Source organism: Octopus sinensis, linkage group LG21 (assembly GCF_006345805.1).
Source record: "Octopus sinensis linkage group LG21, ASM634580v1, whole genome shotgun sequence".
Lineage (NCBI taxonomy): Eukaryota > Metazoa > Mollusca > Cephalopoda > Octopoda > Octopodidae > Octopus > Octopus sinensis.
In genome coordinates, this window is record NC_043017.1 from 18701823 (window position 1) to 18729440 (window position 27618).

General features: G+C 36.4%; 4 protein-coding genes across 7 annotated transcripts in view; all 4 read left to right on the forward strand.

Annotated features, from left to right (window-relative positions):
• Positions 1–3236: 3236 nt before the first annotated feature.
• On the forward strand, positions 3237–6872 carry LOC115222925 (zinc finger protein 271-like). Its single transcript, XM_029793320.2, has 2 exons — positions 3237–3528; positions 4730–6872. The coding sequence occupies exon 2, from the start codon at positions 5126–5128 to the stop codon at positions 6170–6172; it is 1047 nt and encodes a 348-aa protein (XP_029649180.1). The 5' UTR covers positions 3237–3528; positions 4730–5125; the 3' UTR covers positions 6173–6872.
• A 3065-nt stretch (positions 6873–9937) lies between these two features.
• LOC115223030 (zinc finger protein 100) lies at positions 9938–16641 on the forward strand. 3 transcript variants are annotated; one of them, XM_036511805.1, is made up of 3 exons: positions 9938–10028; positions 11276–11959; positions 14948–16641. In XM_036511805.1, the coding sequence occupies exon 3, from the start codon at positions 15363–15365 to the stop codon at positions 16191–16193; it is 831 nt and encodes a 276-aa protein (XP_036367698.1). In that variant the 5' UTR covers positions 9938–10028; positions 11276–11959; positions 14948–15362; the 3' UTR covers positions 16194–16641. The 3 variants fall into 3 exon arrangements, with proteins under 3 accessions (XP_036367698.1, XP_029649319.1, XP_029649320.1); XM_029793459.2 differs by lacking the exon at positions 9938–10028 and adding an exon at positions 10429–10675; XM_029793460.2 differs by lacking the exons at positions 9938–10028; positions 11276–11959 and adding an exon at positions 13981–14236.
• Positions 16642–19532: 2891 nt separating this feature from the next.
• On the forward strand, positions 19533–26239 carry LOC115222786 (zinc finger protein 681-like). Its single transcript, XM_036511768.1, has 6 exons — positions 19533–19554; positions 20578–20705; positions 21584–21734; positions 21960–22259; positions 25001–25121; positions 26155–26239. The coding sequence occupies exons 1-6, from the start codon at positions 19533–19535 to the stop codon at positions 26237–26239; spliced, it is 807 nt and encodes a 268-aa protein (XP_036367661.1).
• LOC115222990 (zinc finger protein 91-like) overlaps positions 24443–27618 on the forward strand; it is a 37837-nt gene continuing 34661 nt past the window's right edge. Inside the window, exons 1-3 of one of the 2 annotated variants that reach the window (XM_036511787.1) lie at positions 24443–24823; positions 26155–27237; positions 27406–27446. In XM_036511787.1, coding sequence (XP_036367680.1) covers positions 26700–27237; positions 27406–27446 — 579 coding nt within the window. In that variant the 5' untranslated portion in view covers positions 24443–24823; positions 26155–26699. Of the gene's footprint in view, positions 24824–26154; positions 27447–27618 lie in introns of both variants that reach the window. The other variant, XM_029793413.2, reaches the window with a different exon arrangement.

Below are 27618 nucleotides of genomic sequence, written 5' to 3' on the forward strand. Positions count from 1 at the left end.
ATATATATATATATATATATACTTTTATCCTTTCATTTGTTTCAGGCATTTGATTGCAGCCATGCTGGAGCACTGCCTTTAGTCGAAAAAATCAACCCAGGACTTATTCTTTGTAAGCTTAGTACTTATTCTATTGGTGTCTTTTGCCGAACTGCTATGTTATGGGGACGTAAACACACCAGCATTAGTAGTACTTCTTCCAGGCACAATGCCAAACTGCATCTCATTTAGGTCAACTCTCTTCCTGCACAACTGTAACTGTTTCCACGACTTACATGAACTGGTCCAGCAATTTGATACCACTATGGCCTCTATAAGCCATCTGCATTCCATACATAGATACATACAAACATCTGTACATTTGTTTTCTCTCTATAGGTGTGTGTGTGTGTATGTGTGTATATATACATATATAGAAAAGAAATGGAGCAATAATTAGCAATGAGAAGTTGATCATTGGTATTAAAGAGTCATTATTTAATTGTAGTTCAGGACCATTTACAGCTGTTTCTGTTAATCAAATTGGAGTAAATTTAGATTGACCTCATTACATTCAACAAACATCTTCAGAATGATTTCAGAGGGTAATGAAAGAAAAAGAAAAAGAAAAAGGAAAAAAGTTTGTTGAGTTTTTTTACTGCCCTATGCATCTAATGGATGAAACTACAAACACATGGAACCCAACAAATCACTAAAATGTAAGCCTAAAGACTTAACGACTGTGGATGACACCACGTAGCCCCAAACTGTGCCAGCGCTTTACTCAACACTTCAACACACTGATTGACATTTACCCATTAGTCCAAAAATATTAAATACACACACACACACTATACCAGAGTAAGTACATAAATGCAAAAGAAGGTAGAAAAAATAGTACTCGAATACCAGAGGTAGAGTAATATGTTTTATTAAAAAGCAGCAAAAACATCGCAAAAACTGTCTGACAAATGGGAACATGAAACTCTGAATAGCAATCTTTGTAATATTTTTGCTGCTTTTTAAAAAAGTATATATATATATAACGGGAAGCTTTACGAAAATAAACAAAAGACGAAGGCAGGTGGAGTACAAACAAACAATTAAATTAGTATGGCGCTCAGGAATATAAATAAAATAAGTCTTTTACGTTTCGAGCCTACGCTCTTCAACAGAAAGATACACAGAAAAGAAACAAGGAGAGAAAAAAAATGCGTGCAGAAGCTAGTGATTCAACATATATATATATATAGCTTGCTAACCAACCACATGGTTCCGGGTTCAGTTCCACTGCGTGGCATCTTGGGCAAGTGTCTTCTGCTATAGTCCCGGGCCGACCAATGCCTTGTGAGTGGATTTGGTAGACGGAAACTGAAAGAAGCCTGTCGTATATATATATATATATATATATGGGTTTGTGTGTCTGTGTTTGTCCCCTTAGCATTGCTTGACAACCGATGCTGGTGTGTTTACGTCCCCGTCACTTAGCGATTCGGCAAAAGAGACCGATAGAATAAGTACTGGGCTTACAAAGAATAAGTCCCGGGGTCGATTTGATCGACTAAAAGGCGGTGCTCCAGCATGGCCGCAGTCAAATGACTGAAACAAGTAAAAGAGTATATATATATAAAACACGCTTCTTTCAGTTTCCGTCTGCTAAACCCATTTACAAGGCTTTGGTAGCCTGAGGCTATAGCAGAAGACACTTGCCCAAGGTGTCACACAGTAGGACTGAACCCAGAGCCATGTGATTGGAAAGCAAGTTTCTTATCGCTCAGCAACGCGAACCTTTGGTAACTGGCAACCAAACAATGTTTCTATGACCTAGTAATTACAAAAAGCTATTTCAAACTATCATAGGCAGCAATAACAATTAGTTGTAATTATTGATAACTCTGAGGCTAATTATGATTAATCTCATTAGCTGGTGTAATTGCTCATGATATCAAACGAGGGGAAACAACTCTTTCTATACGTAACCCGACCAAACACCAACTTTGAATAATTTTAAAATACATTGTATTTGTCATTCGCGTAACATGCAAGATCGTTGATAACATTAATTTTAAATTCATGATTCGAAACTAAACTTCAAAATATTTTTACTAAATATAACTAAAATAGTCCGAAAAATCTATAATATTAACTTTATTAAAATTCATACATATTGAAACTGATGATATAGTGAAATCTTGTATTTTATCAACTTCTATGTGAATTACAGAGATTTTTCGATTTAAGGACATGAAAATGTGAATTCCTATGGCATAATGATATAACAAAAAATATATTGGTGTACCTCAGGCAACATAGTTGTGGTCTAGTACTAGATTAACAAAAAAAAGGAAAAGGCTAAGATATAAACTGACATGAAACTGAATCTACCAATAATAGGGATTGTACAGAAAATTATTTGGCTATCTTGACAGACCGAAACGAAATTCAGCCAGAATGTCTATTATATTTGAGGAGATTCGACAGAAACATGCCATCTTCGCAAGTTAGGAAGCAATAGTAATTTTATTCCAACTGAAGAAGAAAAGGAAAAATAAAGTAAAAAGCTCATCATTAATTATATGAAAATGAATGTAAGTTGTAGCATTGTAAGAAGACATTTTAAAACATTTGAAACTTAGTTACTGAGAGCAAAAGGTTAACAGGTAGGTTTTGAACTTAGAATAAATGGAAGTAATTCGCCGATAATAACGACATCTGAAAATTTCGGATATTTATCCACATTTAATTAAACATAGAAGTATATCTTTATTCAAATTTCAATGTAAACAAACAGGAGAAGAGAGAGGTAAGAAAGTGGGGGAGTAAAGCAGCAGATGAAGTGCGGGGTGTGATGGAGCACATACCCCAGAACAAGTGAGGTGTGCATCCACAACCAGCGGTAATAATCACGGTGGCGTTGACGCGGTGAGTGGTTAGAGACCCTCGCTGCAGAAGCAGCAGCCAACAACTCCAACCCGCGGGGCTCCTTTCTCCTGGAGCCGTCGTTGTCCTTATTTTGCGGAAGAAATCGGTAGTAAGGGGTCCGAGAACATCTGACGGCGATCGGCACAAGCTAATTTCTTTATTATCCATATGGATTAACACAGATGGGGACAATACAATGTTTGGGGTCAACATGGAACTTTTTACAATAAAATCGGATGGGTTATTCACAATGAGATGAATTTACAATGAAAATTAAATAAGGACAAATAAACAGAATAAACAAATGAAGTTAAAAGAACAGGATAGCCGACCCCACGAGCCCTGTTATTTTAGCTGAAACCTTTTCGTGGGTGATCATGGCGTGTTCATGCAGGGCCTTTCACACCCAAGCTGATAACGGTCGGTCATAACCCTGTATTTATTGATTCTTCTCTCTGCGTTACGGGAGACAAGCAACCGATACAACAATAATTCTACTTCCGCCAAGTCATTATTCCGGAAATGTTTAACCATTCCCCCATTCTAAATCTTCCAACGTGGATGGTTGCAATTCTAGTGTTGTTCTCCTCCAAGACAGTGTTCTCTGAACCCAATTCCTTTGACAAGGTATGTATATATAAATGTTGAGAGAAGTTATGTGCGATACTATTTAAGAAGAGTGGTCTCGGTGCGCGTACTCGCGCAAGCTAGTCGTAACTAGTCGATCCTACAACTACTACCTAGCAAAGTAAATAAAACAAAGTAAATAAAACACAAAGTAAAGATCGACTAGCTAGCGCGGGTTGCCGAGTGCGCGCACCGGGACCACTCTTCTTAAATAGTACCTTATATGCCTCTGGCCATTTGAGTGTAACGAGTTGCCTATACAGCTAAGCGATTTATAGTTGCAAAACCAATGGTCACCCTATGACCGGCCGTAGCATACAACCATATATATGTCCACTCATAAAAGTTACAAACAATCTACATTTCTTAACCCACAAATGGAAGCTGATGATGGACAAAGAAGACAAAGCTACTTTCTACCTGTTCAAACTTCACGTCTAAAATTATACGAGGTGTTTCTTTGGTTTAATATTGTTGTTTTCATCGTTCACCAATAAGTAATGTTTGATTATAACGTACCGTCTTCTCATTGTCAAATCATAACTGGTATCGGGCTGGCAGCCATAGAAGAATATATTTATTAGGTAAAATTACAGATTAACACCCGCACGATTTTCACTAAGAAAAAGAAAAAACTCGGATTTTTTGCGTGGATTTTACCATTTATTATTATTGTTGTTGTCATCGACTTGATTTTATTTAATCTTTACTAGTTACGGACCTTTATAAGCCTATAGATTGTTGTTTCTCTAACTGTAGCATTTCAGCCGATTTTACGGTCTTAGTTCAAATTCCGCTGAGGTCGACCTTACCTTTCATCTTTTCTCTGTCGATAAAAGAACTGTCAATGTAATCGACTTACCCGCACCCACGAACTTGCTGGCCTTGTGCCAAAATTTGAAACCAATATCTCACGGTCTCCTGTAGACCTCCACAGAAAGTTGTCTAATGCAATCATTAACTTAAACGGGTACTACTTAAATACAGAGATCCCGACGCATCTACGAAACCCTAACCCTCTAACGAGTGTGCAGTGTATAAGCATATCGTTACGTAGATGCATCGGGACCTCTGTATTTCAGTAAGTGCCCTTACATGTTTATATTTGCACTTTATCAATAGAAATGCAGTAAATTTTCTACTTTTGACCCTCTGCTTTTAAATTTCCCCTATATCTTATACTGTTTCTTTATTATTTCAGAAATATCAGATGACATTGGCATAAAAAAAAAAGAGAATTTTATTAGTTTGGCTGCATCATCAATATTTAGCTTATTTTAAACACTAAAAGAAGACATCATCCACAAACGATGTAACCCAGTTTAAATAAATCTGTGGTGGATTGACTGAAATATTTCCTCCAAACTCGAGAATCTCAGCAAGTTTTTCCCAATTTCACTGTCAGGAATATTTTGTATTTTAATGATAATGACAACAACACAAATATTTGTAAGGATTAAAAGGCAAAACTGAACAGATAAAAAATATCTACATAATGGAGAGAAAAGAAAAAAATTTTTGGCAAATGAATTCTGTGAAAACAAAGTTAATTGCAAAACAGTAAAACAAGATTGATTTTTTTTTTTTTCCTGATGGGATGCTGAAAGAGAAAAGGAAAACATCATATGACTGTGACATCTGTAAAATGTCTTTCTCTCAAGAAGATAATTTAACTCCTCGAGACAATTTTCACCCAAGGGAAAAGCCATATCACTGTGATATTTATGGTAAATCATTCTCTAGAAATTATCATGTAATCACTCACAAAAGCATTCATAAAGGAGAGAAATCATATCACTGTGATGTCTGTAGTAAATCATTTTCTAGAAATCGTGACTTAACTCGACATAAACGTATTCATACAGGAGAGAAACCATATCAGTGTGATATTTGTGGTAAATCTTGCTACACAAGTAGTGACTTAATTAAACATAAACGTGTTCACACAGGAGGAAAACCTTATCAGTGTGATGTATGTGGTAAAGCTTTCTCTCAAACCGGAAAATTAATTACTCACAAATACATTCATACTGGAGAAAAACCATATTGCTGTGATATCTGTGGTAAATCATTCTCTCAAGTATGTAACTTAACTACTCACAAACGTATTCATTCAGAAGAGGAACCATATCATCATTGTAATATCTGTGGTAAATCATTCCCTAGAAAAGGTGACTTAACTAGACACCTACGTATTCATACAGGGGAGAAGCCATATCCCTGTGAAATCTGTGGTAAATCATTCACTCAAAATAGTGACTTAACTAAACACAAGCATATTCATACAGGAGAGAAACCATATCAATGTGATATCTGTAATGAATCATTCTCTTATCCATCAAACTTAACCAGTCATATACGTAGCCATACAGGAGAGAAGCCATACAACTGTGATATCTGTAATAAATCATTTTCTAGAAGTAATAACTTAACGAGACACCTGCGTGTTCATTCAGGTGAGAAGCTGTATCTCTGTGAGGTTTGTGGTAAATCATTCTCTGAAAGTAGTGTCTTAAACACCCATAAACGTGTTCATACAGGAGAGAAGCCATTCCCCTGTGATATCTGCGGTAAATCATTCACCATTAGTAGTTGCCTTAGTAGACACAAACGTATTCACACAGGAGGCAAGTCACGTGGCTGACGTCTTTGTTAATGTATTCTCTGCAAAAAAAGTAATTCATCAAACCTGTATTGATTCTTGCAGAAAAAGAACTATATTAATATTGAGTCATTTGTCTGTTATTTTGTACAAGACTTTGTAACATCTAGATGGATGTATTTTCAGCTATTGGGAATAAAGTGACCACTCGTTTATTTTAAACCTCAGCTAAATAATAGTTTTAACCATTTCAAAAACTTGTTGCCCAATAATCCAACATGATGTTTGTGTTCTGTAAATATTGCTTTATTAATCTCAACAACCATATTTTTATCACTTAATTGCAGTGTTAGTTCGCTTAAGGAGTTGTTGTTGAGGGGATTCTTCTTTGCCTTTTGCAGAATGGTAAACATTGGAGCTTCTGGTACCAACCCCGGCTCTATGATACAAGCTCACTGTTTTAGAGTGATTTATATTAAAATCTTCCACCAAAATTTCATATGACTTTGGTCTTAACACCAGCTTAATAATGACAATTATCTTACTAAATTCTTCATTATTTTCAAAATTATTTCAAACAAAAGCAGTGTAATTGATCAGAAGTATGATGCTAAAACAGTTAAACTTCAATCCTATGATAGCACCATGGTACATGACAATCTTCTGTTCATTGACTTCCTGTAAATTTGGAAAATATTTTTACTAAAATGGAAGCTGTTTTAAATAAAGGTTTCCTTCTCCATATCAGTCTCTCTGTGTGGCAATTCTTTGTTGAATGTCCCCATTTTCATCTTTCAATATAGTTTTGTGTTGCTTTCACAAGTACACTTTGTAAAGTAGTTGATGAGTGAGTGAAGACATTGTAGGGTTGGTACCATGATGAACTGCACTATAAAATGTTTGGTAATTGAATAGCCACATCATAGAGTTGGTACTGCGATAAAATATACTCAGTACACTCTGTAAAGTGGTTGGTGTTAGGATGGGCATTCAGGTGAAGAAACCCTGGCTAAATGAAATGAATGAAGGTGGTAAGGTAGTAACTTCAAATAAAAACTGACTTGAACTGTGATGACAAGTCCAATCCATGCCAGCGTGAAAAACAGACTTTATACGATGATGATATGTATACATATACACATTTTCTACAACCAGATACCCTTCCTGTCACCAACCCTTGTTTCCAAGTAAGATATTTCCCCATGACCAGATATGCTTTATTGTAGACTATTGGAAATGAACAACGCTGCTCATATGATAGTGGCATACATTTATAACTATCACATTATGTCAAGACAAGGAGACACTCATATACACCCATATCTATTTATTTATCTATATTATACCAGGAGGTGCTGAAAAGTTCCTGACTTTAAAGAAAGTCCTGGTTGGAAGCCCAGCCTTCAAAATCTTTTACAGGGTTTAGGAAAACTGAAGGGCTGCTGCAATAAGTTTGTGAGTCTGAGAGAGGAATCTGTTGAATAAAATCATAATTAACTGATCCTCCTGTATTTTCTTTTACCCAAAGCCAGGAACTTTTCAACACCCCCTCACACATATGTAGAAACTCTGCCAGATCGGATTGGAGCCTGGTACAGCCTTCTGGCTTGCTAGCCCCCCAGTCAAACCATCCAACTCATGCCAGTATGGAAAGTGGATGATGATATAATGATGATAATATATATATATATAAAGTTAATCCAAACAAGAAAACAAAAAGACAACAACGCAAGGATGTGGAACAAATAAAGTATTATTGGACGCTCAGGAAAGAAGGGAAGAAGTTTGACGTTTCGAGCGGAGCTCTTCGTCGGAAACATAGGAGAAAGAAAGATCCCGAGATGGGAGGACAGAGGAAAAAAAAATATATATATATATAATCATCATCCACTTCCCATACTGGCATGAGTTGGATGGTTTGACTGGGGGGCTAGCAAGCCAGAAGGCTGTACCAGGCTCCAATCCGATCTGGCAGTTTCTACAGCTGGATGTCCTTCCTAACGCCAACCATTTATCAAATCTACTCATAAGGCTTTGGTTAACCTAGTGCTATAGAAGACCCTTACACAGAGTGTCACACTGAATGAACCCAAATGCATGTGGTTGCGAAAGAAACTTCCTACTACATGTCTGTGGCTACATTACATGCATACCATCTTCATCATCATTTAATAGCAATTCTCTATTGGTACAGGCTGGAGAGTTTGACAAGAGCCGGAGAGCTGTACTAGGCTCCATTTGTTTGTTTTGAGGTTTCTATGGCTGGATGCTATTCCTAACAGCAGACACTTTACAGAGTGTACTGGGTGCTTTTTATGTGGTACCAGTAGCTTGCAAGTTAAAGACCCCTTAGTTAAGTGTGCCAGGTGAGAGGTTAGAGCATAATAGAAGGACAGAAATAATTGTCTTGATATAGAGGAGATATCCACAAATATATCTATCCCACACAATATTATGAAGGCAATCCAAAATTGGTTAAATTCAAAGTGAACTAGGAAAATATCCCTTGTAGATGAACGCATACAGGAAGAACATTATGAAGGAATATAATATTCTAAGAAAAGCCAGTTTAGTATTTAACCTTTGATGATGTCAGTAGATTACAAAAGAATAAAAAATAAACATGAAATCTATGTTACGAGAATTAGGAACATAAAAATTCTATGTCATGACAATTATCTATTTATGCTATACATTTTTAGAAAAATTATGCATATAGTATATGAAATGCAATAATGACTAATGGGTTATTTAAATGCTTTCTTATATTTGTGAGAACATTTCAATATAAAACTACCTTATAATTCAATAATATTAATTTAGAAGTAATTACTTAATACATTTCCTCAAGGCAAAGATCACATTTAAAATTACTAATGTTGTATGATGGTACGTAACTAAATCCTGCTTAATGCTCCTATCTTTTAAATCCCAAATGCATTTACTAAGTCTCATAGAATTACATTTTGTTCTATACTTAAATGAATGAGAATAATTATATATATATATATAATGTCTGCTTTCCATGCTGGCATGGGTTGGACGGTTTGACTGGAACTGGTATGGTGGAGAGCTGCACCAGGAATCAGACTGGAACCTGGTATAACCCACTGGCTTACCTGTTCTAGGCAAACCATCTAACCCATGCCAGCATGGAAAGCAAACATTAAATGATGATAGTTTATATCATATGTCGCCCAGATCAGGACAGGCTGAGGAGACAATATTCAGGTACGAGTAGAAACATCCGTGTACTGCATCAATGTGATTCAGGGCAGAGGAAGAGTACGTCTTTGTGCAGGTCGGGGAAGAAGTTTGGGTAAAACGCACGGAGTACGTCACGATGGGGAAAGGGAACGATAACCTCCATCAATTTGAAGAACCTCTCTGTCGATGGTATGCCATGCCACGTTATATATGGAAGATTGTCCATACCTCAGAGGATGGAACCAGCAGCAGTGGGCAAGAAGATGAAGACAACATCAGTAGACAAGATGATGAAGCCAGCAGCAACATGCCAGGAAATCAGGCCAGTCCTAGGGTCGCACTGCGACCAGAGAGGGAGCGGAACCCTCCCTGGTTGGCTGATTATGAAACCAGTTAAGGTGTGAGTTCAGGAGCGAGGAGTGAGTGGGAAAGCCAGTTGAATGATCTGTAGATCAGGGGGACATGTGGTGTTGGCAGTGTTATGGGCTGTGATGAGCTATGTGGTGTTGGTGGAGAGGATGACAGATGAGGTGGGCGGAAGTAAGGCTTGCAGGGGCCGGCGGAAGAGTGACAGGCACATGCGTGGGCAGGAAGCACGTGTGGTCAGCAAGGAAACGTGATCAGTTCCAGTACAGACGGTAGAGCGACAAGACATGTTGAATTGGTGAAAGAGACCGCTGATTTCGCCGAGGTAAGGCCTTTTGTATATCTTTCTTCTGTTGTCCTTTTCCTCCATCACACTACATATACATATACAATGGGCTTCTTTCAGTATACGTACCGTAAGTGGCTTTGTTTACATTTCTGAAGGTAACAGAAACCCTAACTCTAACCCCCCCATATATATAAAAAAAACACTTTCTTGAAATGTATCCGATACTTCCGGTACGTATACCGAAGTTACGTCCTTTCAGTTTCTGTCTATTAAATCCACTCACAAGGCTTTATTAGAAGACACTTGCCCAAGGTGCCACACAGTGAGACTGAACCTGGAGTCATGTAGCCGGGAAGCAAACCTCTTACCAATTAGCCATGCCTGCACCTAAATACACACAAGCAGGCGCGCGCGCGCATTTGGCTAAACGGGAGTAATCCATCTCAACTTGTTGCTATAGACACCCGCCTCTCTCTACGTTGCTATCACATGACCTAAATAGCCAAATGAACATCCAATAATTCTACTTCCGTTCTGTCTTTATTTCGGAAGTATCTCAGCTTCGCCACTTCCACCCTACCCCCAATATTCCAGTAAAGATTATTTATTCCATACAAACTCCGTGTTCCGTGAAATATCTTGACGTCCATCTGCAGTAGTTACAACGTTTCGAAACCTACCAGGTATTTATTGTATTCAGCTGTCTTTGTTTTTTCGTTTACACATACATGTATGTGTGTTTGTGTATATATATATTTATTTCTTTACTACCCAGAGGGGACAAACAAGGACAGACAAAGGGATTAAGTCGATTATATCAACCCCAGTGCGTAACTGGTACTTAATTTATCGACCCCGAGAGGATGAAAGGCAAAGTCGACCTCGGCGGAAATTCAACTCGGAACGTAACGACAGACGAAATACGGCTACGTATTTCGCCCGGCGTGTGTATATATATATATATATATATATATATATATATATACACCAGTGCTTTTCAAACTTTTTGCTGGAGCGGAACCCCAAGGAAACATTCCACTGGCTCGAGGAGCCTCTGTGCAATAATTTAATAGTTTTATGCACACATATCTGCACAGGAGAATTAAAAATTACTGCCGATTTTAGCAGTTTTGTAACTTCTTGCGGAACCCTGGTTGAAAACCACTGATATACACACACACACACACACATATTTTCCACGCTTATTAGTGTGATGCTAGTGAAAATTGGTAATGAATGTCTTCATGTAGCTAAAGTTTTGCCTTTTTATCATTTCCTTTCAGTTACTGTCATGGTGTGGACTGGTCCAGAACGTGCTTTTGCGGTTGAAACGTATATTAAGAATGGGGAATCTGTGATTACGACCCAGAGAGCTTTTCGTATTCATTTCGGACTCAATCGAAATGATGCTGTTCCAGGCCGAAAATCGATATTGTTATGGACTGAAAGGTTCAGGACTACAGGTTCAGCGCTTAAAAAAAATCCACCTGGAAGACCTCGGAGCATTCGAACTCCAGAAAATGTCCAAGCCGTGAGACAATATATTTTGCAATCACCTAACCGTTCAGCTCGGAAACATGCCTCTGCTCTAGGGTTGTCGGATCGAACACTCAGGAGAATTTTACACTCCGATCTCAACTTCGAACCGCAGAAAATGGTTATTAAGGAACTTCATAAATATGACTCGCCGAGTGAGGGAACTGCATCGCCGAATAATGTAACTAACTCGCCGAGTAATGTAACTGACTCGCCGAATAATGTAACTGACTCGTCGAATAATGTAACTTACTCGTCGAATAATGTAACTGACTCGCCGAGTAATGTAACTGACTCGCCGAGTAATGAAATCGACTCACGGAGTGATGAAAAACTTAAGAAACCAACTACAACAGTTTATATCGATTAGAGACCACCATTTGGAGAATATCATTTTCAAAACCAATGTGAAACGAACTGTATTCCTTCAGGTTAATATTATTAAAATACTTTTTCAAATAATATTTATTTTGGCCTTTTTGTCAACCTCTAAAATGTGGGAGTTTATTTTGCCTCTCTCACTAGTTATACATGCATTGGCTCGTTGTAACTACAGTTTGTTGCTCCCAACCTCAATTTTTTTTCCTTGTTCTTGAAATTGCATTTTGTTTTTTCTTCGGTATTTTCAAAATGATATTTGGTAGACACATTTCCTGGTTGACAAACAGCTGAGGACTTAAAAAACGAAATATGAGTAAATTGACCGGAAGTCATGACAGTGACCTCCCATGGTTTGGTTTCGTGTAAACAATCTAACGTAAACGGTGAATAGAGCCTACATATATATCTCAAAAGACCGCTGTTTACATGTGTGAAACCTGTAATGTTCGTATATTTGAAACAGAAACGAAACTGTTTAAAGAACAGCCGTTACATAAAATAATTTATCGCTTGAGAAGAACAAGAAAAAGTGTAAAACCATAATAAAATCCGAAACTTAGAAACGACGGCCAAACTAAAGCGTTTGACCCGGTCATAGAAACCAAAAAAAAAAATAGTGTAATAGGTGTAAAACAACTTCCTCTAAACGAATATGACAAAAAAAATGGGCGCTCGCGAATGCGGTGGGGGGTCCTTGGAAAATTCACATCGTGAATTTCCGAAAGCGTCAGAGGGTCAGACCCGGGCACAAAAACCAAAAAAAGGCGTAACTTCGGTGTAAGTACCGGATACATTTCAAGAAAGTGTTGTGTTTTTTTAATATATGGGGGGTTAGGATTAGGGGTGGGAGAAAAGGGTTTCTGTTATCTTCAGAAATGTAAACAAAGTCACGTGTGTACTTATACCGAAGCATCGCTAAAAAAAAAATAATAATGTAATATGTGTAAAACAACTTGCTCTAAACGAATATGACAAAAGAAAATCCGCGCTCGCGAAAGAGGGGGTGGGGGAGAGGCCTTGGAAAATTCACATCGTGAATTTCCGAAAGCGTCTGACAACTTGCTGGCTTTGTGCCAAAATTTGTAGCCATTATTTATTATAGATATTTGCTGCAGTGATTTAGCAGAATTGTTAGCATGCCAGGTAAAACTTTTAGTGGCATTTCATTCATCCTAATGTCCTGAGTTCAAATTTCACCAAGGTCGACTATGCCTATCATCCTTACAGGATCAATAAAACAAATCCCAGTTGATCCCTGGGGTCAATGTAATCAGCCAACTCCATCCCCTGCACTCAAATTTCAAGCCTTGGGCCTAGAGAAGGCCCATGGCTTGATGACTTTGATAACTTTCGGCCAGTGTAGGCCCAGGATATTTCAAGATTTTATTATACTTTTTCCACTTCCAATATTTTTAATTTTCTAACTTAAAATTTTCAATTCTTAATTTCTAATATTTAATTTTTAATTTCAAATTTCAAAATTTTATTAATTTTTTTATATAGCCTTCCTTCCCCCCCCCCCATTAAATACCTGCCTGCCATTCATTAAATTTCAGTCTCCCACCCTTATTAAATTTCGGTACCCCTGTTAATAGAACAGGCCCTTTCATTTTCATTATATAATGAGGACTGTTTTTAGTTTGGACATAGTTCCACTTTTGCTGATATAATATTTCTGTATATGATCTCAGTTAGAAATTTATTTTTGATGGGGTGGACTAATTGAGGTGGAGGGGGAACCCCCCTAAATTGCGAGGAATGAAGAACATCGCTGTGCGACTGAAGTCCTATGCTTAATGTTCTACGACAAGAAAAACTATTTCTGAATTTCAAAGAGTTAACAAAACTTTTGAAGCAGAAACACATGACCCCACTAATTATTGAATACTTTTCAGCATTTCCCTGCTTCACTTAGTTCAATAATTATAATGTTGGGAAAGAAACTAAATGGTGCTGTTTAAAATTATAAATAGGAAGCCCTGAGTTTACCATATTCTGTAGAGAAGTTCACACACGCGCGCATCTATATTACAATAGGTTTTATCACATGACTTAAACCTACCAATAAAATTCAACTTCCGCTTTGCTTCTTGGACAGTGTCATTTATTCCATACGGTTCCAGTGTTGCTGATCTTTTCCAAGGCAGTGTTCTGCGATCCTAATTCCATTGACAAAGCATATTTACCCATTCATTTTGACGTCCACTTACACACACAAACAATCTACGATATTTCTTAACCAACTCTTGGAAGCTAATAATGGACAGAGACCAAGCTACTTTTCCACCAATTCAAACATCGGCGTTACTCAACTAGAATTATCCGAGGTATCTTTTTAGTTTAATGTTATTTCCATTTCTTCCTACGTCAATAAATTATGTTTGTTCTTATTCGATCAAACAACCTACATTTCGTTGATCTGTTCCGTCAGGACTTGAGCCGGGACTAAACGGCAACAACATTAACAACCACACATTGAGAAGGGGCCCATACGTGCTATAAATAGCAGTCAGATCTTCCCTCGAATTACATTTTACTGTCTAAGGAGGGATGTTGCTTATTATAAACAGGACAAGAAAACTGAAAAATTAGAATGGAAAAAACGAAACGTTTTAGTTTCTGTTTATACAGTTACTCGTGTGTCTGTGTATATATTAGTAGTGTGTAGATTCATTAAAAGTTTTATTTTAATAATCTGCTTTAATATGAAATATAACACTGACGTTCCAGCCATGACTATCCAACCAACAATGGAATGTTTTCGGAATTTTTCCAATTTGATCGATCTCTCTCTCTCTCTCTCTCCTCTCTCTCTCTCTCTCGTTCAGAATTTCTAAATAGATGGATCTTTTCCTGCAAAGCTTAAAAATATTTTCCTGAAATATATCTTTGAGGGTGCAGATTACGATTATCTCCATAAAATTTGAAAGGAAAAAATTTTTCTTGTAATTTCTACTTATATAGAAATGTAAATTTTCCACTGTTGACCTCTACCTTAAGTATCCCCTATATCTTATACTGTTTCTCTATTATTTCAGAAATAACAGGCAACGTTGATATAAAAGAATGTTTACCTGAGGTGTATCCCCAAACCTTTTATCATTTAAAGACTAAACGAAGACATTATGCACAACATACAACTCTGTTTATATAAATCTGTGGTAGAATTATCATGAAGAATTTCCTCTTGAACTGAGATTATTTGCGACTTTGCTGTCTGGAACAACTACAAGACTTGTTTTACATTTCAATCCAAGTTGAAGTTTACAATAGAAATGGTAGGAATGAAATATAAAAGTGAAGATAAGAAAAATGTCAGTATTTTGTAGTGAGGGAAGAACTATTATGGTTAATATATTGTATGAGAAGAAAATTAATTGTATAACAGTCTAAAAAGATTGATTTTTACTGATGGCATAAAGAAAGAGATACCTGCTGTGAAATATCTGTAAAATGTCATCATCTGACGGTGATACAAGAAATATTGACAAATATATTCATAAAGAAGTGAATGCATATCAGTGTGATATCTGTGGTAAATCATTCTCTGTAAGTAGTCGTTTAACCACTCACAAACGTAGTCACACAGGAGAGAAGCCATACCACTGTGGTATCTGTGGTAAATCATTCTCTCAGAGTAGTGCTTTAAGTACGCACAAACGCATTCATACGGGGGAAAAGCCACACCATTGTAGTGTCTGTGGTAAGTCATTCAGACTGAAACATTCCCTGACTATTCACGAACGTATTCATTCAGGAGAGAAACCATATCACTGTGATATTTGTGGCCAGTCATTCGCTGTAAGTGACCACTTAACGAAACACAGACGTATTCATACTGGAGAGAAACCATATGACTGTGATATCTGTGGAAAACTGTTCTCTGGAAGTAGTGATTTAACTACTCACAAACGTACTCATACAGGAGAGAGTCCATTTCATTGTGATTTCTGTGGTAAATCTTTCTCTAGAAATCCTGACTTAACTATTCACAAACGTACTCATACAGGAGAGAAGCCATATCACTGTGATACCTGTGGTAAAATGTTCTCTAGTGGTAGTAGCTTCACTAGACACAAACGTATTCACACAGGAGAGAAGCCATATCTCTGTAATATCTGTGGTAAATCATTTGCTGTAGGTAGTGACTTAATTACTCACAAGCGTACTCATACAGGAGAGACACCTTATCACTGTGATATCTGTGGCAAATCATTCTCTAGGAGTAATATGTTAACAACTCACAAACATATTCATAAAGGCGAGAAGGCCATTCCACTTTGATATTTATGTCAAACTTGTTTTCTGACTGACATTACTTCAGATGATAAATATATTCATAGAAAGGAAAAAAGATAACAGATATCTGTGATAAAATCTCTGAGAAAGTAACAACTCCTGTATCTGTTGATACCAAACTATAGCAGTAGTACTGTCAAAAGTCATTCATCATCTTATAAAGATATTCACACATGATAGAAGATATAACAATGTGATAACAACTCTTTTTTTTTTTTATAACCATAACTACATCTATATTGGTGAGATAACTTACCATTGTCATAATCTTAATAAAAGTAGATATATTCTATCTGACCTTGTCTCCAGAAAGGAGAAAAAGATACAGTTGATGTATTTGACATTGTGGGTAAACAACGGAGGCATGTATTAAATCAGGGATAACAACAACGCATCTTTTTCTTTAAATAAAATATTTCATTATAACACAATAGGATATACTTTTAATATTTTGTGTGCATTATTTCATTATCTAATCTATATGCTTAGATATTATTTACATGCATGGTACATATATTGGTGTAGGATAAAAAAGTTTAACCTCCAACTGTGGTTTCAGGTTCAGTCCCATCACATGGCACCTTGGACATGTGTCTTCTATTTCAGCCCTGAACCAAGCTAAACCTTGACATAGGGTTTTGGTAAATGGAAACTGAAAGAAGCCTGTTGTGTGTGTGTACATACACACACACACATTCTTATATATGTATATATTAGTGTGTGTTTCACCTCTTTCTCTGCAAGACTTGTAACAGTTAAAGTATACAATCTCTGCTTCAGATTTCACTGCTGGTGTTGTACATAGAGAAAAGTGTCTCCATACATTGAAAACCAATGGGGAAAATGGGTAATAAATGTGTAAATATATAGATTGATTTGATTAAAAGGAATTCATTAAGGATGTATCAAAGTGAAGCATGCCACAATTATTGGCTTAACAGAATGATGCAAAACAGACAATGTTATCATAGCACAGAATGCATTGATGATGAGGTATTCATTGTTGCTAGGTAATGCACAGCTCTGATAACATCCAAAAGTACTCAACAATGAATGGAACCTTAAGTGTGGCATAAAAACAGACAAATGGGTTACCTGGTACTACTTCAGTTGTTTTGTGAAGAATCTTAATTGTTACATAAACATGATACAGTTAGGTATACAGTAAGCACAACCATAAAATTATGTAATGCTATGCAATTCCCAACTCATCAAGTTTACCGAATATACAAGCCAACAGTAACATGTTGACGTCTCAATAAATGAAATTTCAAATCAGAATTACCTTTAAGAAACGTGTGTGGGACTGTAATCAGTCAATTATGAAGGTGGACATCAGAATAAGGTTGTAAATTATAGAATTGTTAAAAGGTATATTTAAACTAAAGATGTCATTAAACTTAACGACACTACTCATAGAAATTAGTACTGGCAAAAGAGACCCATTTACTCTGTTATATTGTTTTATAGATCAAAGGAGTGACATGGTTAATAAATTCAAGCATCTCTTATTCATTTTCATCCTATTGGTTAAAGCACACCTATTAATTACTGTAGAACTAATAGAATATTGGCTATTATTAAGGGAAAAAATGCTGAGAAGCTATGAGAGAATGCAGGGTTAATTCAAAACAAAGGTTTGCAAAATTTCAAACCTTGGATCCCAGCAATTTTGTTCACCAATATTTGCATGTTATTATTGAGAATAAAGCAAATTATGTAAGTCACATGATTAATAATAATAATAATTTAAACTTATGGGAAGCATTTAAGAAAATGTTAAAAGAATTGTAAAGGCCATAACTTGGAAGGATTAAGCAATTATAAGATACCAAAACTAAGATTAGAAGCAAATTGAATAAAGTTATTAAATTGTAAATTATATAAATTTTCAATCATTGATGTTAAGAGTATTAGGATACATCAGGCTACCTCTGTATAATCCATGAAGCTCATTACCAGTAATTAAGGTCTATATTGTAGAGTTACAGATACATAATCTGGCACTTGAGAATGCTTAATAGAATCATTTAAAGTTGAATTCTTTAGCATTCAGATTACTTTGTTAAATATAACACGTTTTCATTGAAATTGCTTTGAATTAACCCTGCATTCTCATAGCTTCGAGGTTGTGATGATATGGTTGTTTATTTTTAGAATGTCAGTGTAGGTTAGGTGTGAGAGGTTGGATATGGCCAGTTTGAATATGAAACACAATGTTTGGGCTGGGATTGGCCAGTTTAAATGCTAAAGGGTAAAAAAAAGTTCAACAGATAGAATGTGGACATTTGATCCTTATCTGTCAATAACATCACCCATGCAGTTTAAGATTTCCAACAATTCCCAACAGCAGAGGTTGTAACTATATCATAGCATAATACTTACCATATCCTAGCAACGTTCCCCATTAGATGACAATTGCTATTTTTGTCCTTTAACTTCCAGATCTTCACGAAGAGACACAAAACAAATGACAAAGATAGGTGAAGGAACAACAAGCAGGTGTATTAGCTTAACTCTCAGGAAGAATGGAGAAGTCTTTGACGTTTCAAGCCTATGCTCTTCAACAGAACAGATTGGGAGGCAAAAAAAAAATGGAGAGAGAGAAAAATGTGTAGGGATTAACAGTTCAACACAGCACGAAACTATGCTGAGTCTAATGACATCATTGAATAAGTAATAAGTTTATTTAGTTTTAACTACTATATCTATCTATATATATACACAGTCACACACATTTGATTGTACATACAAAACTACATCCATAAACTGCCCTTCTGTAAAATTTCAAACAATATTCTTGATAACTTCTCAAAATGCATTTTCAGTTTGCGATTACTTTCAAATATATATGTGTACTTATAAGAAATGTTTTCTCTTCTATAATCCCCCATCTCTAATCAGAGACGAAGCTACCCACCCACCCTTTCTGTCTCTGTCTCTCTCTTCTGTTCACCTTGTACCTTGAGGATACACCCTCACCATCTCCCTTTCCAACTGGGTAAGCCATATATTTCTTCTTCAGTCAGACACCTTGTCCTGTCCATCTGTCATACTTTCACCTCCCTCAATACTTGCTCCCACTCAGTCGAGAGATCTTGACCACACTAGTGTTGTCGATGGCATTAAAACAGCACTCAGAAGACACTCTAAAGTGGTTGACATTAGAAGAGTATCCAGCTGTTGGAACCATAGAAAAAGCAGACATTGCAGTTTGGTGCAGTCAGTTCCTGCCAAACTGTTTGGCCCATGCTGGCATGGATTGAACAGATGTTACATGATAATGATGGTTAATGCTATGTAATAACTTCAGAAGACTTCTCGATGATTGCCATATCCATAGCAGGTATGAATATGGTACAAGACATGAAGAAAGTGCAAAATTCTTGGACTTTTCTGATGCAATTTGCAACACACACTGGCCAGCCATCTCATCACCTACCAGCCAATCATCTGGGCATGCAAGTCAGATGGTTTTCATTGTCACTAGGATATATAATAGACAGGCCACAGTGAATACCAAATCCTTTCATTATTGTCGTCCATTGTCCATGCTGGTATGGGTTGGACAGTTTGATGAGGGTTGAGTGGCTGCACCAGGCTCCAGTCTGATTTGGCATAGTGTCTACGGCTGGATGCTCTTCCTAATGCCAACCACTCTGAGAGTGTAACGAGTGCTTTTACATGTCACTGGCACAGGTGCCTGTTGTGTGACACCAGCATCTACCACAACTACGATTTCACTTGGCTTCATGGGTCTTCTCAAGCTTGACATATTGCTGAATGTTTCCGGTCATATGTCATTGCTTCCATGAGGCAAAACACTCGAAAGGTGCTTCTTATGTGCCACCAGCTTCAGCCATGTTGCCTCCGTGAGGCCCAATGCTCAGAAGGTACGTTTTACATGCCACAAAAAATTCACTGCACAAATTATTGGTGAGTGACTCCGGAGTCAGAGATAGGTGAACTCTGAGTCAAGAAGACATGGAAATTACGAGAATCTGAAGTTGTTAAAAAATTTACAGAAATTCTAGTTGGTACACACAAATGTAAGAAGGACAAAGATATAAAACTCTGCTCTCTTTCTTTTATTTTCCTCCGATCATCTTTACCTTTAAGAAGGCCTGTTTGTCCACCCAGCCATGGCAATTTCACTGTACTTTTCCTGTAAACTTTATGTACACACACACGCACATCTTTTAGTCTTGAAAAGCGATAACTGAATTAGATGAATTCCATTGTCCAGGTAAAGGTTTATACCTACAATTAATCAATATTGAAGGAATGTAATCAAATGTCCACTGTTGAATGTCTTCAGTTGAAGTATCCTCTATGTCTTATATTGTTTCTCTCTTCTTTTTTTTTCCAGAATATCTTGTATCTTATGCGGACAAAAATGGTTTTTACTTGAGATCCATCTTCAATATTCATCATCATTTAAAGACTAAAAATGGATGTTTGAGAGAACAGATACACCCTTGTTTATATCAATCTCAGGTAAAATTTCTGGGAAATATTTCCTATGAATAGAGAACACTGACGAAGTTTCCTTAATTCACTGGTACAAGATGATGTTTGCATTGTAATTAATTTTGGATTACAAAAGCATTTCCAGTATTTTCAAATAAAGACAAAGATCACACTCGATAAAGATGTAGAAGAAATATTTATCAGGGATAAACTTATAAAGATCAAAATAAGACTAACATCTGTATGTTGTGTGGGAGAGAAAAAAAGTGATGGAAAATGAATTCTGTGAGAAGATTAAAGTTGAAGCACAACCTGAAAGAATTGATTTTATTGATAATATAAAGAAAGAGAAAGAAGAAACTATATACCATTGTAATATATGCGGCAAATCATTCTCTGGGAAAGACAGCCTAACTACTCACAAAGATATTCATACAGGAGAAAAACCACATCACTGTGATGTCTGTGGTAAATCATTCTCAGCTATTGGTTCCTTAAATACTCACAAACGAATTCACACAGGAGAGAAACCATATCTCTGTAATATCTGTGGTAAATCATTCTCCCAAGTAGGTCACTTAATTACACACAAGCGTATTCACACAGGAGAGAAGCCATACCACTGTGATATCTGTGGTAAATCATTCTCTGAAAAGGGTGTCCTAAAAAAACACAAATACATTCATACAGGAGATAAACCTTATCTCTGTGACGTCTGTGGGAAATCATTCTCTCAACAAGGGATCTTAACTAAACACAAGCGCACTCATACAGGAGAGAAACCATATCACTGTGACATATGTGGTAAATCATTCTCTGCAAGTGGTAACTTACTTAAACACAAACATATTCATATAAGAGATAAACCTTATCGTTGTGACGTCTGTGATAAATCATTCTCTCAGAGACATTCCTTAGCTGCTCACATATGTATTCATACAGGAAAGAACCCATTTGACAGTGATATCCATGGTAAATTATTCAATGAAACTAGTCACTTAAGTAAGCACAAAAGTCTTCCGACAGCAGGAAAGCTATATCACTGTGATATCTGTGGTAGATCATTCTCTCAAAGTAGTAACTTAGTTACACACAAACATATGCATACAGCAGAGAAGCCATATCCTTGTGATATCTGTGGCAAATCATTCTCTCTAAGTGTTAACTTAACTACACACAAACGCATTCATACAGGAGAGAAACCATATCACTGTGACATATGTAGTAAATCATTCTCTGCAATTAATAACTTAATTAAACACAAACATATTCATATAAGAGATAAGCCTTATCATTGTGACATCTGTGATAAATCATTCTCTCAGAGACATTCCTTAGCTGCACACATATGTATTCATACAGGGAAGAAGCCATTTGACAGTGATATCCATGGTAAATTATTCAATGAAACTAGTCACTTAAGTAAACACAAAAGTCTTCAGACAGCAGAAAAGCTATATCACTGTGATATCTGTGGTAGATCATTCTCCCAAAGTGGTAACTTAACTACACACAAACACATCCATACAGGAGATAAACCGTATCCCTGTGAGATTTGTGGTAAATCATTCTCTCAAAGTGGTAACTTGGCTATACACAAACGTATGCATACAGGAGAGAAGCCTTATCCTTGTGATATCTGTGGAAAGTCATTCTCTCTAAGAGGTAACTTAACCACACACAAACGCGTTCATTCAGGGGATAAACCATATCACTGTGACATATGTGGTAAATCATTTTCTGCAAATGGTAACTTAATTACACACAAGCATATTCATATAGGAGAGAGAGAAACCATACCACTGTAATAGCTGTTGTAAATCAGTCTCTGAAAAAAAGATACTTCACTAAACATGTAGCTATTCAAACAGATCATCAACTGTAACAATATTAAAATTCAGCTTGTGGTAAATACAATGATGCATGTGTAAAATAAAAATTTTATTCATTAGATTAATTATTTCCTTTTTGTTTTTGTTGTTATAATGTTCTGAACGTTGATAGTTTACTGAAATAATTGAGTGGTTTTATCAATTTAAAGCTTGTGCACCATATATTGGTAAATATCAATATTGATACTTTCTTAGTATAAATAAATATACAATTGATTTCTAATATTGATATAAGAATGCATACTTTGGAGAAGTTCAGGGTGTCGTATATATGTATATATATGTATGTGTTTGTCCCCCTAGCATTGCTTGACAACCGTCACTTAGCGGTTCAGCAAAAGAGACCGATAGAATAAGTACTGGGCTTACAAAGAATAAGTCCCATGGTCGATTTGCTCGACTAAAGGCGGTGCTCCAGCATGGCTGCAGTCAAATTACTGAAACAAGTAAAAGAGTATATTAAATTCATTTCAGTATTTAACAAGTAGTTATTTTATAAAACCAAGGAATATCATCATCATTATCATTTAATGTCCCTTTTTCTATGCTGGTAAGGGTTGGACAGTTTGACAAAAACAGACGAACTAGAGGGCTCTGCCAGGTTCTATGTCTGCTTTGGTACGGCTTCTACAGTTGGAAGCCCTTCTCAAGACCAGCCACATAACAGTGTACTGGCACAGGTGAGCCCACCAAGTACCCACAAGACTCAACTGATCAGGGTATAAGAGTGGAGGAATAAGAAACTATGATTGAAGGAGAGGTCTTGCTGAAAAGGGGAATATATGGCTTGCTCACCTGGAAAGTGTGAAAGAGGTGTGAGGTCCAGGTACATCATTAATCGTTTCCATGCTTTTGCAGCACGTTGATGAACTACAATGAAAGTCTTCCTGATTAAGCACGAGTTCTCCCACTGGGTGAAGCCATAGTATTACTTCATTCTGATTTTGCCATAGCCATCATCATCATCGTTTAATGTCTGTTTTCCGTGCTAGCATGGGTTGGACAGTTCGACTGGGGTCTGGGAAGCCAGGGGGCTGCACCAGGCTCCAGTCTGATCTGGCAGTGTTTCTACAGCTGGATGCCCTTCCTAACACCAACCACTCCGTAAGTGTAGTGGGTGTTTTATACGTGCCACCAGAGTCACTCGTAAACAGAGCTGGATAACAAAACCATTCCCTCTTTAGTGTCCACCCATAATTATGACCCTAGTATCGATCTATTGCATTTCAATCTGTTTTAGGGTTAGGGGTGGGGGGAAGGGTATCTTTTTTTCTTCAGAAATGTAAATAAACCCAATCTGTTTCTTAAACGAATATGTAATATGTGTATCTGTGCAACAGAGAGGAAAATTAAAACTGCATATGTTGTGAACTTAGAATATGTGTTTATTAATAAAAGTTTAATAACGATAATCTTTTATTCATACGAACGTAACTGATATGAAATATGTCATAAATAGCAGGGACATTTTCATATGACATCGCAAAAAATTGTTGACAGACTTCGGCAGATATTGTTTTCACCTCAATAGACGTCACTGATTGGTTGAAATTGCCAAAATACAAGAAATTAAACAACAAATATGTTACAAACTACAGAATTTTCTCAAGAAAGCCAAGAGAAAATGATGTTTTATAAACACATTCTACCAGTATACGAAGTTTAAAAGTGTTTAGTTACAAAAATATAAGACATCCTCCGAAATAGCCCTAGTGCGTTTTTTTGGGACGCAAAATTAATCTAAGACCGGGTCTTATTTTCGGGGAAACACGGTATTTAGTATTGGAGTTAAGAAACAAACCACGAGCTACGTAATATCTGCAGGGTGAGTGCGTTTCGTTTTTTCTGTGTCGAGTTTTATTCTCTGTGTTTATATTTTGCTTCCTGTTTCGTTACGATGTTATTGGAATCAGTTCCCCGGATAAATACGGATTTAGAAGACAAAATATATAAAGTAGATTACGTTGAAATTGTTAAAACTTGCTAAAAAAATTCTATTGTTTGATAAACATCGTTATTACTGGATCAGATCTAGTTTACAACTGACATTTAGTGGATCCAGTTAAACATAGATGATTGTTGCTAATGAACTGTGGAAAGAAATAGCAACAGCATTCTTTATTATGCCGATGTGGAAAATTTAAACGAAGGTTTGTTGTAAAATTTAGTTGTGTTGAAGCTGTCGTTGTCCAGTCTGACTTGTGACAACTTGAATATGTTGTGAAATCTTCGTCGTTGGCTCTATATTAATATGTAAGTATTATTGATAGAAACAATACATTGTATAGGTTGTGTCATCTTTCTACTACATTTGTTTGCTTTGATGTGTTCAAAGATAAAGGAAAGTGAAGTAAAGAAGAAATTTGACCAAAGTAACGATGTTGCCTTAATCCGCATTATCTGTCACATATGTGATATATGGTTTTATAGACTTCCCATTTTCTGGAAAATATGTCGTATCACTTCCTGTTGTTTTTAAATCTTTTACTTTCAATAAATTTTGCATGTCTAGTGACACAAATACGGAGAGTTTCAGGATATTTGCTCAACAGTATAAAGGAGCATTATTTACATTTGACGAATATTTGTCCTCATCTTTTTTTTTGTTAACACAACATTTCGGCTGATGTACCTTCCAGCCTTCATCAGGTGTGTTGGGGAAATTTCGAACCTGGGTTCTCATTCCTAAGGTTTATAGATTTATAAGCCCTAAAATTCACTCCATAATTACCCATGGACATATGGCGTTGTGGTCAAGAGCGCGGGCTACCAACCCCAAGATCAGATAATGCGCCAACAATGACACAATTCGATTCCAGGCAGTGACCTGAATAATAACATCGAAAAATATCTTAGGAATGAGAACCCAGGTTCTGATGAAGGCTGGAGGGTATATCAGCTGTAACTATGATTTTATATTCTAATTAATCTTACATTATAAAAAAGAAAGAGTCCAATGGGTGCTTTTATGTGCCAGTTGCGTAGCACCAGTATCTCCACAACTATGATTTCAGCGTATTGCTGAAGGTCTCGGTCATTGGTCATGCGAATACAGGTATATACATGTGTGTGTGTGTATAATTGTGCTCCACAACATCCTCTAGCCATACTTGGTCTGCAGGCTGCCATTGATTAATGAAAACTAAAATAAAGTCTTCAGTCAAATTACATCCATCACAAGAAATAAAGTATCTGACATGAAAGAGGAAGTTATGGAAAGGCAGTCACATTCATCTACTCTATTAGGATATTTCACTGTATTAACCAGACGATTGGACGTTGTCAGGCATCACTGGTTACAGTGCACTTCCTTGCATTGTTGTACTTTTTGAAGGATGCCTCCATGTGGGCTGGACAGCATTGGCCCAACATGGAACACCTGTCTGTCACAGAACTACCCATTTACAGCTGAGTGGCCTGGGGCAATGTGTAAGGAAGAGTTTTACTCACAAGCACAATGCACCACCACATTAGAATATAGATATGTATATATGTGAGAAATGTCATAAAATGTCCACTGTTGGATGTCTACTTTTCATTTAAATATCCTGTATATTTTATGTCTTGTTCTCTTTTTATTTCAGAATATCAGATGACATTGGCATAGTAGAAAGTTTTAAAGACGAAAGGAAAGTCTTATACACAAGAGATATAAACTTGTTTGTATAAATCTATGCAGGAATTGCTGTGAAATATTTGATCTGAACAGAGACAAGTTTTCAAAATTTCCTTACTTCGTTCTCTGAAATATGTACAGGATGATTTCAAGTTTTAATTAAACTCAATTGCAAAGAAGTTTGCAGCATATTCAAATATCGACAGAGATCACAATTGACAGAAACATAACAGAAGAAACATTTGTGAGGAATAAAATATAACAGCAAAATTTTAAAATTATCGAAATTGTTGCAAGACACAACGAAAATTTTAGAAAAGTAAAAAAGAAATAAGTAGAAATTTTACTGGTGAGTGTGTTAAATTACAAGGCAGTAAAAGAGAAAGATTCTCCCCACACATAACAGAATATGCTTCAACACAAGAAATCACATGAAGAATCTTGCAAACCAAATCTAAAAGTGAAATAAAACTAAAAAAACCATTTGTATATTGTGGTGAATGATGTAAAATTATGGAAGATGAACTATGTGAGACCAAGGCTATATGTGAAAAACAATCAAATAATATTAATTTACCTGATGGTAAAATGAAAGAGAAAGAAAACCCATTACACCACTGTGACATCTGTAAAAGATCATTCACAACTAAAAGTAACTTAACTACTCATAACCTTATTCATACAGGAGAGAGAAAATATAACTGTAATATATGCAAAAAATCTTTCTTTCGAAAAGGGAATTTAGGTGTTCATAAACGTATTCATACAGGAGAAGAACCATATCGCTGTGACATTTGTGGTAAATCATTCTCTGTAAATAGTAGCCTAACAACTCACAAACGTATTCATACAGGAGAAGAGCCATATCAGTGTGAAATTTGTAAGAAGTCTTTCTCCCAAACAGGTACATTGACTGCTCACAGACGTATTCACACTGGAGAAAAACCATATCACTGTGATATCTGTGGTAAATCATTCTCTATTAATAGTCATTTAACTTCTCACAAACGTATTCATACAGGAGAGAAACCATATCACTGTGATATCTGTGGTAAGCTATTTTCTGGAAATAGTTCTTTAAATCTGCACAGGCGCATTCATACAGGAGAAATGCCATATCGGTGTGATATCTGTGGGAAATCATTCTCTGGGAGTAGTGATTTAACTAGACACAAACGTATTCATACAGGAGAAGAACCATATCGTTGTGATGTATGTGGTAAATCATTCTCTTTAAGTGGTAACTTAAGTAAACACAAAGTTATTCATTCAGGAGAGAAGTTATATCATTGTGATATCTGTGGTAAATCATTCTCTCTAAGTTGTACCTTAACTAAACATAAAGTTACACATACAGGAGAAAAACCACACCACTGTGATATCTGTGGTAAGTCATTCTCTGCAAAAAGTTCCTTAAACATACATAAACGTA

Coding starts and splice junctions, on each gene's coding strand:
- LOC115223030 (XM_036511805.1), top strand. CDS start 15,363: ATGTCATCATCTGACGGTGATACAAGAAATATTGACAAATATATTCAT.
- LOC115222786 (XM_036511768.1), top strand. CDS start 19,533: ATGATTGCCATATCCATAGCAG. Junction 20,706..21,583: donor CTTGTTTATATCAATCTCAG/GTAAAATTTCTG, acceptor TCATTCTCTCAG/AGACATTCCTTAGCTGCTCA. Junction 22,260..25,000: donor TAAATCATTCTCTCAAAGTG/GTAACTTGGCTA, acceptor ATGGTTTTATAG/ACTTCCCATTTTCTGGAAAA.
- LOC115222925 (XM_029793320.2), top strand. CDS start 5,126: ATGCTGAAAGAGAAAAGGAAAACATCATATGACTGTGACATCTGTAAA.